Below are 19,035 nucleotides of genomic sequence, written 5' to 3'. Positions count from 1 at the left end.
TAAAATTTAGCGAAAATTCACAAAAATATCTCAACATTTTAAAATCATATGCCAGCTAAGCTAAACTGTTATAAATTCAATAATAACTTGTTTTATAAAAGAAAAGTCTTCAACTATTAATAATTTGAAAATGAAAAATACTTTATTATAACAGTTTTAAAACTATTAACATTAGCCCTTAACTATAAAGCAAAAATATTTAAAAAAAACTTAAATAATTTCGAAAAAAAGTCAAAAATTAATTTTATGTTTTTTTTCATGGTTTCATGTTTTGTTTTTTTTTATTTAAATTTTTTTGTGTAATTAAATTACAAAATTGAGTTTTTTTTCTTTTTTTTAAACTTAAATTTGTTTTTCTTGTTTAAATTATTGTTTTCTTTGTTGGTTGTTGTTTTGTTTTTTTTATTCTCTAATTATATAACATACATATACATAAATTTTTTGTTTTTATTGTATATAGTATAATAATGAATTAAAAAAAATAATAATAATAACGATAAGGATTTTATTTGTTTAATAATATACTATATATTACATGACAGAATAGTTTTTGATTTTTAAAAATATATAATTATAATAAAAATAATAATAAAAAATCACCACACTTGTGACTATGCATTCGAAAGTTAAAGAGGGTTTTTCTTAAGAGGTTTACAGAAGGATGAAAGCTGAAGAGAAAGCTGTTATTTTGTGATATTATTTAACAAAAAAAATCTTTAAAATGCAAAGCCAAAGGTTTAAGGCAAAACTAGGTTTTGCAATACAGTTGTTTTGTTTTTCAGCTTAAATATTTTACAATAAATACACGCTTTTAGATCTTGCATTTTTTACACATGTACAAAAAAAAAAAAAAACACACGCATCACATCCATCATTAGGTATAGCTATATGCTCATTTTAATGTGATAAATATATTCCCTTAAGGTTTAGATTGCTGCAGCGTATATACAAACAAACAATCAAAACAAACAGCGTTTTCAACAAGATGCTGCTGGAACTCACAGGCGAGTCATCTTGTTTCAAAAAAATGAGCATAAGTTTTCGTTGATTTACAATGATTTTTTTTATCAAGGACTGTGTTCTTTTTTCCTTTTTTATAGATGTTGTTATTAGGCAGGTTTGTATGTTGTTATATTAAGGTAGCTTAAGCAATTTTTAACAAACGTTGGGAATATATTTGTTGTTGTTGTTGTAATTTATTCAATAATTTATATTTTGTGCTTATGGACTTGAGAAACCTCTGTCGAAGGGACTTTTAACATCTGTATGTCTAGTGGTCAGATTAAGGGTGGGTGATGTAACGCTGGTGGACAGTTCACAAACTGTTTTAATGGGACCAGTTGGTAGGGCTGTAGTTGTGGCTGGTGTATGAGGCTGTTGTGGTGTTGTTGTTGATGATTCTTTGGGATTCTTGAATTCTTCACTAGTTTCGGGCACTGGTACCATAAGATATGCATTAGGTATGTGTATATCGCTAACTATATCGGATGTGGAGGTTTGACGTGGTTGCAGCGCATTTTTACCCGTTATTGTCGATTTGTAGAGATCACGATCGATGCCACATAAATAGAATTTGAAAAATTCATAAGTGGACCAACAAATAGCATTCGCTGGCATTGCATAAAGGACACGAGCGGTTAAACCCTTAAAGAAGCCGAGAGGACCAGCCACTGCATATATCTGGACGGGAATTTCAAACATAAATTAGTTTAAAAAGTTGTTTTTTCAAATTTATTTCATTAAGAAACTTTTTGCAATCTGCTACTATTAAAGTCTTGTATATTTACAACATCTATTTATATTACAACACCTAATTGTAATTGAAAGCTTTTCTTTAACAATACCAACTTACCTTTCTGATGGCTTCCATCATGCCCTTAACCAAACCAGTTTCCTGAGTATTCAATAGTGTTTTAACAACATCTAATGGTGTGGTAATAGCAGCCGCACAAGCACCAGCAGCACCGCCAGCTATAACATGAACCGGAGGATTATATTTACGTTCATGATTGAGCTGACAACAAGAAAAACAAAAACCAAAAAACACTCAATAATAAGTTACAAAATACACTAAAAAAAATTCAAAATATCACACAAAAACTAACCATATTTTGGAAAAACTCATAAGTGGAAAAGTGTATTGTCTGATTTGGTATATTCATTACCAATTGTGTTGAATACGAACGATAAAAAGCCTTAATACCCTCCTGTTGATAAACTCCACGCAAGCATTGCACCACCGATTTATAAGGAGAATTATACATTTGTAAACGTTGTTTTATAACCTCAGCAGGATTTGAAACGGCATCGTGTATGAGAGTAGCAATAACACCGGAAGCCACTGTTTGTAATAAAGTAATAACAATATTAGTTCCTTTTTCTTATTATTGGAAAACATTCAATTACTTACTATAGTTTATATGATTGTGTGTGGTTACTTTGGTCATCAGCTCTTTGGACATTTCATAGGAACCAAAGTATAAAGCATGTGCTGGACCAGCACCAGCCACAACAGCGCTAACACCTCGTATAGGTCTAAAATTAATAAAACAATAGTTTTGGTTTTGGTTTCGTTTCTTTAAAAACATTTTGTGTTTAAAGGTTTTCGGGGGGAATTGTGTTGATTTTTTTTTATAGAAGTGTATGTGTGTTTGTTTGTATGAAAGTTTTTTTTTATATTTTTCTAAAATCAAAACATTTACCTCAGGATACCCTCCTTTTTTATCATATTTGTAAATGTGGCTGTGATGTTGTATTTTGATGTGGCTGGTGATAAACTTTGCATACGTGTCTGTAATAATAAAAAAATAGATAAAATTTATATAATTTATTTGTTTTTCTTTTTATACAATTTATACTATATGCATAATTTTATTTGTTTTTGCAATTACTTAAAGCTTTACATATATATTATTGTTATGTGTGTGTTTATAAAAATGTTTTTTTTTTTTATTAAATTCAAAACATTTACCTGAAACATTTTAGTTTTAATCTGATAAAAAAAACTGTTTATTTTCTGTTAAATATGCAAATTTTTCTAACGGAAATATATATAATAAACGTTTAACTTAATATTTATTATTAGCATCCAGTCATAATTATTTTTATAGTAAAAAAAAGAACATCTTGAAAATGCTGTTATTATTGTAATAGAAAATCTTATGGTTTTTATTTTTTATCTTTTTGCGTTTTAAGTTTATTTAAAGGTAATTTACAATTAAGACTGTTATTCATATATCATGATGTTATATATTTTTATAGAAAATTTTAAGATTTGCAAAACAATATTAAACAGTATTTAATATTGACAAGGATTTTTCTAAGTTTATGTTTATGCTATGTTTTAATCTTGTAAATTTGTTGTACTATTGCAGATTTATATACATTTTGTTTATTTGCAAGATTTACTACGAATAGTGGACTTGCGAAAGGCTTTTCGAATCAAAAATCTCATAGTTAGTAACTTTTTGATCGAATAAAGCAGTTGCTAAGTTAAAAATCTCTAGCCGATTGGGACGTCTGGGTCATCCGGGTAAAAGGTTTAATTGTCGTGGAAACGCACTACTACTACTGTGACAAATTAACTGGACGTGTTTGTTCCCAAGAGTTAAATGATTATGCTGAGAACACCGAAAAAAAATAGTTTAGAATTTTCTGTCGCTATTTCGGACTGAGTATGAGCAATATGGTATTTCTGGTTGGACGATTAATTTAGCATCAAGAGGAAATCTGGGTAATAAAAAGTATATGAATGTTATAAGTGAACACGTTGTTGAAATGTTTAGGTCACTAGTTGTTTTGCTATCGATTGAATAAGCAGTTGCTGAGTTGAAAATCTCTGGCCGATTGGGTAACGGATCCTAACGGAACGGGTAGGAGGTTCAATTGTAGGGGAAACACACTACTAATAGGTCGATGTTAGCCTTTGTGATAAAAGATGTAATGAGCGAAGTATTTGAAAATTCTCTGACTAATTAACTAGACGTGATTGTTCCCGAGATAGTTTCGAAAATTCGGACTGAGGTAACGATAGCAATATGATATTTCTGGTTGGACGATTAATTTAGCATTAAGAGGAAATCTGGGCAATAACAAGTATTTGTATCGCAACAAATAATAATTAATTAATCTTAATCTTAATCACATCTGAAAATGCGATTATATATTTTTTGCTTTTATAAACCAACTATTTCCTTACAAATGAAAACCCAGTTAAAAGTGAGGAAAGAGATGTAGAAAAGTCACAAATAACATATTCGAAGTACATCAAACTTTGGTGAAAAACCAATGAAATTAACATAAGCATGTCATTGAACGAATTCGGTTTATTTTTGCATCCAAATATCAGATATTTATTGCATCTATGAATAAGATTAAATGAAATGAAAAATGAACAACATCCCTCCAATGTTACGCTAATGTAAAATTCATAGGTTTTTCACCAAAATTGGAAGTACTTCAAGTATGTTATTTGTGGTGAAAATTCTACTTCTTTTTCCTCACTTTTTTTGCTGGGATGTTATAAGTGAACATGTTGTTCGAATGTTTAGGTCACTAGTTGTTTCGTTAGCTTAGTTGGAAATCTTTGGCCGGTAGGTATTGTCGAGAAAAAGCATTACTAATGCATTGTTGTAGCAGCGACACGTGTAAAGTCAGTGTAGCTGGTTTGACAATCCTTGGTCGTTGTTCGTTGAACTCCGAGTTGCTCCGGTGCGAAGAACCGATAGTTGCGGGAACGTTACTAATGCGTCGATCTTGTCGGTGCCTTTGTTATAAGAGATGTAATGAAAGAAGTATTTTAAACTTCTCTGATAATTTAACTAATCAAGATTGTTCCCGAGATTGAATATTTTTTTCTAAGGGCTTCTGTAGAAGCTGTCATAAAGAGCATATAGTTTAGAAATTTTCAAGGAAAATTAGTTTTTTGCAATTTTAAGCAAATCATTCGTGATCGAATTAGTTCGAAATTGTAGTGGTTTAGTTGCATGACATGTTAAGGGTAATACAAAGCAAGCTAATTTTATATATCTAGTCGGCTGTTTCTGACATTAAACAAATTAATATTGATTCACGATTGTTTACGAATATTAAATGATCACATTGTGAGCACGTTTATAAGAAAGTCTAGAATTTTCTGGCTCTATTTCTAAAGAAAAATTATTTTATTAGAATTTTTAGCAAATCATTCGGGATCGAATTATTGTTAAAGACCCAACTTAGGAAAGCATTGGTTGCATGCTACGTTAAGAGCAACACAAAGCGTACAAATGTATATATCTAGTCGTCTGCCTCTACTACTTTGTTTTGTTGATAGTTTGTTTAGAAAATTAACTATATAAAATGACAACTTTTTCGTTTACCACTTAGTTAAAGAACATTATTTAAATCTTGTTCAAAGACTTGTTGGTTTACCCTCGTATTTTCCCTTATTTGTGGAATCCGACATAAAAAGTAGTTGCCGACGTAGTGGTCGCAACGACCATTTATTGATTTTAAACAAAACCTATTTGTTTTTATATTAAATATATGGAAAATAAAAGATTTCTTTAGGGTCTATTACAATTTTATATAAAAACTTTGGCAGCAGGTAGAAAATAAAATAAAACATTTTTATTAAAAAATCTTCTAACAAATAAATGACTTAAGCTCTTAAAGCGAATGATATGTTTAAAATTTCTAGGAAAATTAAAAGATTACTCATCTTTAAATACGCATTATCATATTTTGATATTTAAACAAAAGTAATTGTGCTTTACATTTTATAACTTTGACAATTATCTAACCATTAACAAATGAAGCAATTTATTGCGACGTTGTTTTTTTTAAGGAATTCAAGTGGGGTTTTCATCAGCAAGAATTGATTTAAGGTTTTTTTAGAAAACAAAAATGTATGGTTAGGTTATCTTTTAAAAGTTTCATATAAGAAGAACCTTTAATGCAATTTATATAGTTTTTATTCCTATAAGAACCTGATTTTGTGTAGATTTCATATAAGACAAGACGAAAGAAAAAGATGAAAGTATGATGATCAATACCAAACAACGCCCTCTAATGTAATAAAGAATTCAGAGACAAAGTTAAAAAACTTAAGTTTTTAAATAATAACTGATGACATGATATTGATTTTACCCCAAAATTTTATTTATACAAGTATGTACATGGGTACGTAGTATGTAAAGAGTCAAGGTCTTTTTCCCCATGTAAAAACGAATCAATGAACGATGTTTCGTTTTCATTTTTTTTCCTTTCAACAATTGAAATAATTCATGTTTTTTGTATATTTATTGTATAATAATACTAAACAATTTAAATAAAATACAAAGAAATTATAAACAATTATTACTATAATTATAATATAAACCTCATTATATAGTAATATTTTTTATATGACGAAAAAAAAAACATTTTAAATAAAAAATCAATAATGTTGACTATATGGTAAATCACGAAATCATTATACATATATAGTTGCATATATACATAGTTATATCTATAGAGAAATATATATAAAAAAATATGTAAATTGAATAAGAAAATTTTAGCATAAAAGGGTTATAAAATTGTAGTTTTTTTTTTGTTTTGCAAACAATTTTCTTATTAACAAATTTGTATCGTATTTACATTTACATGTATGTAAATATTTTGTCACATATTATTGTTAATAGAAGTAGAAATTTTCATTTTAATGTTAAATAATGCATATCAAATTTTCTATAGGCTATTAATAGAAAGTAATTACTTAAAAGTAGAATAGTAATAAAATTATGAAAATTGTTTTATATTCTTAACCTGTTAGAATATATAGAAATGCTTGTTAGATCTAAAATGTATAAAGTTAATTAAATTTTATCGAACTTAATCGTTTGACAATAGGATCAGTTGAGTTTGTCTGTCGACATAGAGGCATTAAAAAAAAAATTATTTGTAAAGTGTTCTTTTCTTGTGGTTAAGTTTGATAGGCTGATGATATAACAACGCAATACACAATTACATATTTTTGTATTGCTGTTCATTTACTGTAAGACTGGCTTTTCTTTATAAAATATGTATACAATTTTATAATTTATAATTACTCTACAATAACTAAAATAAGTAAAAATTTCATCTTTTATGCAAAATTGTTCGCAGAATCCCTCTTTAAAAATTTAAAATTTTAAGTTGCGACTGTTTTGCATTTAGTGAGATTTTTTTCACATTTATACATAAATATGTATGGTATGTTTTATGCACAAGTATGTATCTACATAAGTATGGGTGTAGTATACAAGAATGTGTTTTTTATATTATTTATCTTTTAGTTTGTTTATTTGTATTTTTCATAACGTTTGCAGTAAATTTTAAGATTTGTACGTTAAAGATTTAATTTTTGATTTTTCACTTTTTTATGACAAAATATATATTAAATCTATTATTTATGAAATATTTTATCTATACATCTGTTTATCTATCTATCTATCTATCTATCTATCTATCTATCTATCTATCTATCTATCTATCTATCTATTTATCCATCTATCTACCTACCTACCTACCTATCTATCTATCTATCTATCTATCTATCTATCTATCTATCTATCTATCTATCTATCTATCTTCATCTATCTATCTATCTATCTATCTATCTATCTATCTATCTATTTATCCATCTATCTATCTACCTACCTATCTATCTATCTATCTATCTATCTATCTATCTATCTATCTATCTATCTATCTATCTATCTATCTATCTATCTATCTATCTATCTATCTATCTATCTATCTATCTATATATCTATATATCTATATATCTATATATCTATATAACTATCTATCTATCTATCTATCTATCTATCTATCTATATCTATCTATCTATCTATCTATCTATCTATCTATCTATCTATCTATCTATCTATCTATCTATCTATCTATCTATCTATCTATCTATCTATCTATCTATCTATCTATCTATCTATCTATCTATCTATCTATCTATCTATCTATCTATCTATCTATCTATCTATCTATCTATCTATCTATCTATCTATCTATCTATCTATCTATCTATCTATCTATCTATCTATCTATCTATCTATCTATCTATCTATTTATCTATTTATCTATTATCTATCTATCTATTATCTATTTATCTATTTATCTATTTATCTATCTATCTATCTATCTATCTATCTATCTATCTATCTATCTATCTATCTATCTATCTATCTATCTATCTATCTATCTATCTATCTATCTATCTATCTACTATCTACTATCTACTATCTATCTATCTATCTATCTATCTATCTATCTATCTATCTATCTATCTATCTATCTATCTATCTATCTATCTATCTATCTATCTATCTATCTATCTATCTATCTATCTATCTATCTATCTACTACTATCTATCTACTATCTATCTATCTATCTATCTATCTATCTATCTATCTATCTATCTATCTATCTATCTATCTATCTATCTATCTATCTATCTATCTATCTACCTATCTATCTATCTATCTATCTATCTATCTATCTATCTATCTATCTATCTATCTATCTATCTATCTATCTATCTATCTATCTATCTATCTATCTATCTATCTATCTTTCTATCTATCTATCTATCTATCTATCTATCTATCTATCTATCTATCTATCTATCTATCTATCTACCTATCTAGCTATCTACATTTGTACTTTTAGTAATGAAATTTCTCCAACAGTTTTATTAACATATTGCAAATTTTTAAAATAAAATCAAACAATTTTACAGTTATGATTGCAAATTGCTTTAATTAATATAATTTTTAAACACTTAAATGCGGCTTGTAGATAAAAAAATTATTAATTAATATGATTGACAATTTAATTGTGGAAAAGTGTTTTGTAAACTAAAAACAAATTTCGTAAATATTGTTTATTTGATATTGTTTAAAGTATAAATAGCTTGTAAACGAATGTATGAATTGTAACTTTGGAACAAGAGTCCTCGCGGTGATTTTGTGGTGGTTCTAAGGAGACCGTATTTATGCATTTTACTTATAGAACTAATACAATCTTTCCTAAGTTATATCAAAAAATTTTTTAAAAATTTTTAAATTGACTCGGAAAGAACTAAATTATATTTTTTAAAATATAAAGTTGAAAGTCTAAAATGGACATAGCAAAACATCTAAAGTAATTTAAATATTATGGGCAAAATATAGAAAAAGTACACATTATTTTCAAATTCATTCAAATATTCCCCTCATGTGTAAATACACTGATTAAAGTCTTTCTATATCTACACTTTCATTCTTGCTTTTGTTCTAATATTTTTTTTTGGCAAAATACAAAAAAAAAAGTAAACAAATGTTTGTTATTTTGTTAGTGTTTTGTTGTATAAATCACAATGTCATTAACATTTAATTATAAATATTAATTACGTGATAGATGAGATGTTAGTAGACAAGAGGGAGTTATGGTATAATTAAAAGGAAACAAATCGTATGGAAAAGAGTAAAACAAATAGATAAGAAATAAAAAAAAAGTCAATTGTTTTTAAGTAAGAGAGCAAATGTACGAAATAAACTATAACAAAAGTACAAAATTTTAACAAATATTTAAGCATTTAGAAAAGTCATGACTAGCACGCGACATTTGATAACAATATTCGTATTATTTTATAAATATTTTAGAAAATAACCACAGACAATCAAATGTTCAAATAAATTTATACTAGAGATGTTATAAAAAAATAAATCAAGCGAAAATAATAAAATAATAGATATGTGAATACATACTTTGATTTTAGTTACTTATAATAAATTCCCTAGTTAATATTTAAATTGTTCTCAAATGTCTATTTGATTTAGGTAGAGATTTAATGTTATTACTTCTACATAGATAGAAAAAAAAAACAAACCGATAGATACTAAAACCAAACTACAGCCCGAAGAGACAATAAAATTACAACAATTTTTTTATAGCTTTTGTCTACTTTTACTTGCTATTGAGCTATTTGTTAGTTTAAAAGGTAGATTATGCAATATAATGTATGAAAAAAAAAATAGTTATTAAATTATTTGACATTCTTCTTGTTATATTTTAATAAATTTCTAAAAATTACAAAATGTTTAAGAAAATAATAACTTTGCATAATTTTAATTAATCTGCAAGGAAATTTGTAGTTTTTATTAACGTTTTTGAAATTCTCAGACATTTCAGTTACTTTCTAAGAAATTTTAATTAAGTTTAATTATTTATTTGCAACAATATGTAATCATTCAAAAAAAAAAAATATTATTCATGATATACTATTACTAATTGATTAATCATTTCTGTTAGAAACTTAACTAAACACCATGACCAACAGAATAATTTTCTTTAAAATTTATGCAAACCTTAAACAAAATTTGCAAGAACTTATCAAGTAACATATAGTAATAAAATTATAAATTCCAAATAAAATTTCAATCAATTTTATTTGTTAATATTTTATTAATCTATACTAGATAGATTACTGCTTTTTTTCTATATGAAAAAATAATAATCTGCTATTAATCATTTGTTCCTCAGACAAAGTCAGCATTATAAAGCATTTTTTTTTATTTTGCTGTGTTTCAAGTGAGTAATTTGTGTTTTTTTCTTCCTCTTCTTCATTACACTCCCACTTTAAAATGTTATAATTATTATATTAATCGTATAAAGTGTAGAAATATTTAGTAATAAAAAAGTACGAGGAATGAAATGGTAAGGAAGAAATTAAGTGTTAAAAATACAAATTTATATTGGAAATTATATGATTGTAAAAAAAATTTCGAAAAATTTTATAGAAATTAATAAATTTTATAAAAATATTGAAATTTTTCATAAAATTTTACAGAATCTCGTATATGTAAATTAAAATTTCTATAATATGGAAATACTTTAAAAGGTTAGGTATTTTCCCTAGTTTCATAATAATATATGTATATTTAAATTTCTTCTCGTTTGCCATTTTCTATTTCTTAAGACATCTTTAAATAAAAGAAAAAGTACAATATATGTTTTGGGTTATAATTTCTGCTTAAATTATATTTATCTATAAAACTATAAAATAAAATTTCACCAACATTTTTATATAGATATATAGATAAATAGGTAAACAGTTAGATAGATAGATATATTGATAGATAGATACATAGATAGATAGATAGATAGATAGATAGATAGATAGATAGATAGATAGATAGATAGATAGATCGATAGATAGATAGATAGATAGATAGATAGATAGATAGATAGATAGGTATATAGATAGATAGCTAGATAGATAGATAAATAGATAGATAGATAAATAGATAGATAGATAGATAGACAGATAGACAGATAGACAGATAGACAGATAGACAGATAGATAGATAGATAGATAGATAGATAGATAGATAGATAGATAAATAGATAGATAGATAAATAGATAGATAGATAGATAGACAGATAGACAGATAGACAGATAGATAGATAGATAGATAGATATATGTATCTTTATCTCAAATAACACAGGTTTTAAGGAGATTAAAAAAAACGGTTTATTTAACTAGTTTTATTGGTTCGATTTTTAATATTTTAACAGATTTGTGTTTACAATGACCAAAATATATACATATGTATATTCTTTTCATTGGTGGTGAGATTGTTTGCTAAATATTTTCATGAAAAATCGCAAATAGCGACTATTGATTACAATCCCTCGATATGTTCTATGGAACAATTGTAAATTAGTTAGAACTACTTTAGAATCACAGCAATCTTTTACAGAAAGAAACTATTTGATTTAAATAATGTCGACTACATTTGTTTCAAGGTTTATTTTCAAAAAATCTTAGTAGTTGTAATTTAATTTGTTTTATTATTTATTTTAAAAGAAATTCTAATAATTTTCGAAAAAGAGAAAGATTCCAGATATTTATCAAAATATTCAAATTTCTCACAAAGAAACTTATTACAATTTTATTAATATGAGAAAATATGAAATGTTTAGGTAATTTCTCTAGTTTCTCAAAAAATATAGTTAAAATTATTTAAATATTTGCTCATTTAACATTTAGTACTTTTTTTAATTTATTCTCAGACATCTTGTGAGGAATGAAAAAAAAAAAACAAATTCATCAAGTAGATAGATGTATTAAGAGTTTTTTGTATATGATATTGTAATCTTATCAGTATTGCTTCCAAGAATAAATGTACACAAACGTGATACGATAAAGTATTTTATTTTTTTCATATAGTAGTAGTTATTGTTGTAGAAAATTTCTCAATTATTATTATAAGAATAAAAAAATGATAAGTAAGATGCTATAGTTTTTATTTAGAAAAAATAAAAACACATGCGAATTTATTTAAAAAAACTACTAAGTTTAAGATAATTTATTTCTAACAAATATTTAAAATTTTAATTTTGTAGGAAATTTAAATAAAACGATTATTTAAATTATTTAATTTTATTTTATTTAAAATAAACTAAAATTCGTTTAGCATACTTAAATATTTGTAGAATTTTGAATTTGTTTTATTTTTATTTACATCAACTAGTTTGTAAATCACACCATATTAGTTGCATAACATAGAAGAATGCCATTTAAAATAAACCAAATAAAAATATATATTGTTGTTTATGGTTTATGCTTTACATATATGTAATTTGTTTAAATGAAAACTAATGATATAAAACAAATAATTAATTGTTATTTTTGGAAATTCATTAGTCACTGGATGTGTCTTTTTGGTAAACAACTAGCCTTAAGAGACTTAAATTGTAAAAACGAACTGAATTTAAAGATCTTATTTTGCAAACAAATTGTGTATTAAATTTTGTTTATTGCATATTTTTCTAAAATAAATATTGATTTCACAATTTAATCGAGTTTTCTTTTTACTTTTTAAAATATTGAAAAATCTATCTTAAATCTTCTATCACTGTTTGGTTTTTATATTAAATAAATTTCCAAAAACAACATTATTTTAATACTAAAACCCTAAGTGTGACCCTAGACAGAATAATTTTCTAAAGAAAATATTTAACTTAAATATCGAGTACAATGACATCATTGCAATTCTTTATTAAAATTGTACATGTCATTTGAAATACAATAGGTTTCCATAAGTAGAATAACAATTTTTGTTTTGTTTTTTTTTTTTTCAAATGTATATTAAATTTGCAATTATTTGTTACACAATTACAGGCCTATATTTACTATGAATAGGCATTAAATATTATACAATATTATTTTTGAAAGTATATGCATTTCTATTTAACATTTGATTTTTTATAATCATTATATGAGAGGGCGTTAAAAAATTGAAAAATATTTGTTTAACATTTACCTAAAATACCTTATAATAAAATTGAAAAAAAGAAAAAAAAAAAAAAACGGTGGAAGGAAGCATTCTGAAATCATATAGATTTTATTCTAAATCCTTTTAGATTTTTAAAACACCACCTTAAAACAAGTGATGTCGGCATTGCAAGAACAAATTTCAAAGGACTTTTAATGTGTCTTTGGATCTAATATTTTGATACTAGTTACACCATTATTCTATATTTTGGAACCGTTTTATAAAACTTATTAACAAATTATTAAAATATTATTGAAAATTGTTGTGCGATACTTTTCAGATAATAAACTATTTTCAAATACAAGTGAGACGTAGCCCTTACTTTTATTTAAAGGCTGAGGTAACTTAGAGCTATCTCTGAGTACACCCTCGTTAATCCTTGGCATGCTGTACACTTTTTTAATTGAATATTGTGAATAAAATGTATTGTATAGTTTAGCATATTAGAAAAAAATGACTTCCAAAGAAGTGAAAAGAAAGTAGAACTAAAAAAGAAGAAGACTTGAATAAGTGTTGATTTTAATGCAAGTTTGTCATAGGAGAGATGTCCTTTTTATTTGATTAAAATTTCTCTACAACTAAAGTCATTCCCAAGAAATAATTTTAGGTTGTTTGAAAGTGAAATTGTAATATTGGAAGTCAATAAATATCACATCCACAGATGCTAAACAAAATTCACTTAGTGTTACTTTTGAAGTGAAATGTTATTCTTTTAGAAGTGCTCCGTTGTTAGTAAATTTGTTTGAAAGTTTAATGTAAAATATTGATGTATTTTCCAAAGAAATGCATCTAGTCCACCAGAGAGACCCTTGTGCCCTTTCTTACTAGTACCTCAGGTGGGAATCGATTCAACTAACTCCGGTCTAACACTAACCTACCGAAGAATACTTAACTTATCATTTAAAGGATTTATTTCTTTTTTAAAGCTTTTCAAATTTCCCATTTACTTTCGACTAGATTTGTGTAGTCGGTTTGAAAGCGAAAAAATTATGAGAATTCGTTTTTAAACTAGAAATTTACTTGGATTCAGTTTACAGAACAGACATAATTGTTTTCTAAAGGAAAGAGCTGCGATAAATTTGAATTTCGCTATAACAACAGGATTTGCAGATAATATATTCTAAAGTTTTGAAAATCTTCGTTTCACTGGAAATCATTCATTTAAAAAGTACAGTTTTCTCTCTGGGTTTTGATTATTTTTCCAATTTTATTGGTTTGAGTTTTTTGGGGAACTTCTCTAGTTCGATTTTGTAAAAATTTCACCTTGATAAAAACTAAAATGTTAAAAAAACGTCAGTATAATTTATGGTTTCTTATTACAAAGAACTTTTTTTAAAAGTTTTTTAAAAATAGTAGTTAAGTTTTTAAATTTAGTTAATTTCTTATTTTTTATTTATTCTAAAATTTTCTGTTTTTTTAATATATATTTTTTTAAGTTTAACTTTGTATTTAATTTGTGTATCAAATTATTTGTATTTTCCAAGAACAATTTCAAAATAAATATTTTTTATTCATAAAAACCACACTAACCAAAGTTCATGTTCATCGCACATAGTATAAAATAATATCAAATACATAATGCATTTTATAAAGATAATTTTCAAAAACGTTCAATCTATTTAAAAGTAAAATTTAAAAGAATTTCGCAAGATGTTTGTTTATTCAACATTGTTATTTATTATTTTTTTGATAATACTTTCTTGAAATATTATTTTTGATGCAAAACAAATATAGATTTTTTAATATAAATAAACATATTTTGCAATAAAAATGTCTGTTTTAGCAGACTCTAAAGACAATAATAAGTAAAAAAAATCAAATAAGAAAATAAATTAAGAAGCTGATAAGAAGTAATATGTTGAATTGGAGAATTGAATAGAATATTTACAAAATTTCCCTAAACATATGATAAAATCAGCTGAGCAACAATGTGTTGTAATATGTGTAATGGCAAGTGAAAAAAAAGATATTTTTAAAGATTCTAAATAAAAAAAAAAATAAACTAATTTTGTTTTTTTTTCTTTTTTTGATATTAAAAACTCATTTTTGTATGCAGGTGTCACATGTGGACGAAAAAGTAAAGAAATAAAAACAAAATTATAGAAAAATTATGTCTAAAAGAGAGTGTATCTTCAAAAAAGTAAACATTTAAGTGAGAGACTAACAGAGCAATAAAATAAGCACGCGAGAAAAGAGTAATTGTGTTAAAGAAAAAAAATGTACATGAAAAAAGGTGAATTACATCACTAAACGCACTTCACACACAAATGTTAGGTTAGGTAATTGCAAAAAACAAAAAAAAAAACATACAATTGATTAAAATCATTACACTTAATATTAGTTACGTTTGTGCATACCTTAACTGAATCCATGGGATACATAACAATGTGCTCCAATACACCGGCTATAGCTCCGGCCGTCATATTTACACTCACACTTGTGGTGGGCAAAGATTCATAGTCGTCAATATTCATTTTGCTGCAAGTAGTTTAGTTTTTTTCTTTTACTTTTATGGAATTTATGGTTTTAACAGCTGATGGCTTTATTTTAGGGGGTTTGCAATTAGACACACAAAATTATTAGCAATTTTACTGCTGCTTGATGATTTTTTTAAATAAATTTCTTTTAAATTGTTTTGTTTATCGTTATAAGAAGTGTTTGCTGTTTAGTTGTTAAATTAAAAAAAAAAACCTAACTAGCTGGCAGCTCTCTCAGCTAGTTTATTTTCTTTTTTGTTAGGAGGTGTTTTTAATCGGCTGCCTAGTGTCTTACTACTGAACAAGTTTTGCAAAATGCCAGTGTTTTGTTGCTCCAACTGCGCTTTCGCTTAGTGTTTCCCCCACTACTCGGCTGTGCTGATTGGGGCTCTCTCTTTTTTTTAATTTTCTGTTTCTATTATGACGTTTAACACACTTTGCTCTTTTTTATATTTTTTTTTATTTCTCTGCTGCTAGTGTTTTATAATTATTTTCTTATTATTGTTGCTGTAAATAAAAGCAATTTTTTATCTTTTTTTCTTCGTTGTGTGGTTTTTCGTTTTCTTTTTCTTATATTTAATGATAACAACATGCAAAACGGCGTTGTTTAATTGCTGTTGTCTTGTTTTTTCTTCCTCTTCTTTTGAGTTTCTTAAAAAGTATTTGCAAATTTTGTTTACTTTTGCCCAAATTGTTGCTGTCAAAATTATGAAAATTCTTTCCTGTTTTGCAATTTAATTGCAGTTCCATTCAATATTCAAGTAACAAAGTTCAGTTGTTTTTAACTTTTATATTCTTTCGAAAACCTTTAGTATTTCCACTTAATTAATGTTTGCCTTAAAATTCCGACTAATTAGCTTGAAAACTAGTAATTATAGCACCATTTAAGTAGTTTTTAATTGAATATCTCCACACACTTATAGAGTTCTGTTAATTGTTGTTGTTCCTTTCCAAATGTTGAACAAAAAAAACTTAATATGCAATCAATTCAGTATTTGCGCCTCACCAACCAGCAGCTTAGCAAGTTTTGTTTTTTTTCTTTTGGATTTCTTGAATTTCGGTTAAATTTTAATGCACCTCACAAACTACAGCCACCGAAAAAAAAGAGTTTTTTTTACACGTTTCTCTCAAATATAAATTGCTTTTTTTCTTGCCTTTTAAAAAACAAAAGTCTTAGAACTTTTTAAGATTTTACTTTCAATTTAAAGTAATTAACACTTTTTCTATGCTCATAAAATTTATTAAATCGAACACGCGTAGCCAAATTGAAATCAAAATTGTTACACAAAAAAATATTTCAAGTATTCTCCTCTACTTCTATTCGTTTTCTACGAAGTTGGAAAAAACGTGAATGATTTTGCTTGAAATCTTTGACAGTTGTAGAGAAAAAATGAGAATGTCAAACAGCAATGTGAAGTAAACAAAGTGGTAGGAAAATATTAAAAGTCTGGCTAGCTTTTGTTTAGGGTGGTGAATAGGCTTGTTGTTTGTAAATATTAACTGCTGTATTCATAAAAACTTATTTTTGGTTAATTAACTAATTTTAGACAAAATTGACGAAAATTGTATTCTTAAACTCCAAGTAGCTTAAATTGCCTTCAATAAAACACTGACAAATATAAGAATTTTATTGTTGCGTTGTTTTTATATATTAAAATTGCAAAATTTTAGAATTTAATTCTAACAAAAAATTTAAAAATTCTAAAATTGTAGTAAGTAACTCTGCAGGAGATAAGGCGTTAATTATCTAAGAGCACTATTACTAGTTAGTTAGTTTGTTAGTTAGTTAATTAGTTAGGGCGGGTTTTCCAGGTAAATATAATCTGCATTCTTTGTTTAAACTTAGTTCAATATATTTTTTGTATTTTTCAGTAATCAGTAACGTTACTTATTATCTTAGTTTAACTGAGTGTTATTGGCCAATTAAAATTAAGTTATAAGCAGGGAAACCGAAAACATGCTCTAAAAAAAGTTTTTTAAGCGCTTTAAATATGCCGTAAAAAACTCAAAATATGCTCTTAAAATTTAAAAAATATGCTCTAAAAATAAAATTTTTCATTATTTTTTAACATTGAAAAGCTTAAAAATAAATAAATGTTTAGTGTCATATTTCATCCTACAAGATTTTTTATAATTGATTCATCTCATAGTTTGAAGAACTAGTTTAATAGAATTCCGTTTTACGTTCAGATAACCAATAAATAACATGAAACCATTTGGACCCCAAAAAACATATTTCAAACGACAAAGTTTGACACATTTCTACCAATTGTATTCATAGCTTCTAAACTGTCATTTTAATCGGAGTTGTCATAAATTCCAATAATTAGTTTTTTAAACTATAAAAATGGATTGGTCTCATGAAATCAAAAGTAATAGGTTTTATGTCTGATTTAAAATGTAATGCTTTATTGAACAAAAAACTATAACATTGGTTTTCGTGCGAGTAATGTATTTTTTGCAGTTTTTAAGTTCTACAAACGATTTTTTTCAAAATTGTAAAATAGGCTGAAAAACTAAAAATAAAAATATTAAATTTAATTTTTTTTAAATAAAGTTTTGAAAATGTACAAAAACGAAAAAAAGCGAAAACATCAAAATATGCACTAAAAGAGTAAAATATGCTCTAAAAACTCGAAAATATGCCTTAAATATGCTAAAAAAGTCAATCATGCAAAATTATGCTCTTATGGGCAAAATATGCAAAAATATGCTCTAACAAATCGATGCCAAAATTCTTAAATTGATCTGAAACGTATCCATGAGTCCATACGAAGCACCACAAAAAACATGCATTTGCATATTTTGGTTTCCCTGGTTATAAGTAAGAAAAAAACAATTAACAAAAACAATAAGGCAATGATTTCTGAAGAACATAAACTTAATATTTTAAGTAAATTGCAATTTTCTGATTTGTTTTGTTTTATTTATTAGTGTTTTAAATGTTTATTTAACATTTTTCCATTTTACAAAAGTACTATTTACAAAAAAACAGCTGTTCATTGTTTATGTTTTTGAGTGAAAAGTCTAAAACTGAAAAATACAATCATCGGTTAAAATCTGCCTAAATTTGTTCCGAGTTTAATCTAACAGCAAGTTAAGCCTAGTTTAACTGAGGAGTAAGAAACCCGCCATTAGTTAGTTAGTTATTTATTTAATTTCGCAAAATGTGTTTCTAAATTTCCTTAGAAGGGATTTGGGAATTTTGGTTAAAT

General features: G+C 25.7%; 1 protein-coding gene across 1 annotated transcript; it reads right to left on the bottom strand.

Annotated features, from left to right (window-relative positions):
• Positions 1 to 485: 485 nt before the first annotated feature.
• On the bottom strand, positions 486 to 17,138 carry LOC111675489 (mitoferrin). Its single transcript, XM_023436257.2, has 6 exons — positions 15,701 to 17,138; positions 2,703 to 2,791; positions 2,411 to 2,535; positions 2,106 to 2,341; positions 1,853 to 2,014; positions 486 to 1,680 (listed from the first exon to the last, which is right to left on the bottom strand). Exons 1-6 carry the CDS (start codon positions 15,815 to 15,817, stop codon positions 1,222 to 1,224), a joined length of 1,188 nt encoding a protein of 395 aa, XP_023292025.2. The 5' UTR covers positions 15,818 to 17,138; the 3' UTR covers positions 486 to 1,221.
• Between the last annotated feature and the right edge of the window lie 1,897 nt (positions 17,139 to 19,035).

Source organism: Lucilia cuprina, chromosome 4, assembly GCF_022045245.1.
Source record: "Lucilia cuprina isolate Lc7/37 chromosome 4, ASM2204524v1, whole genome shotgun sequence".
In the NCBI taxonomy this organism is placed as follows: domain Eukaryota; kingdom Metazoa; phylum Arthropoda; class Insecta; order Diptera; family Calliphoridae; genus Lucilia; species Lucilia cuprina.
This window is presented reverse-complemented; position numbering and strand designations above follow the sequence as displayed.

Coding starts and splice junctions, on each gene's coding strand:
- LOC111675489 (XM_023436257.2), bottom strand. CDS start 15,817: ATGAATATTGACGACTATGAATCTTTGCCCACCACAAGTGTGAGTGTA. Junction 2,792..15,700: donor ATCCCATGGATTCAGTTAAG/GTATGCACAAAC, acceptor TTATTATTACAG/ACACGTATGCAAAGTTTATC. Junction 2,015..2,105: donor ATGAGTTTTTCCAAAATATG/GTTAGTTTTTGT, acceptor TCTTGTTGTCAG/CTCAATCATGAACGTAAATA.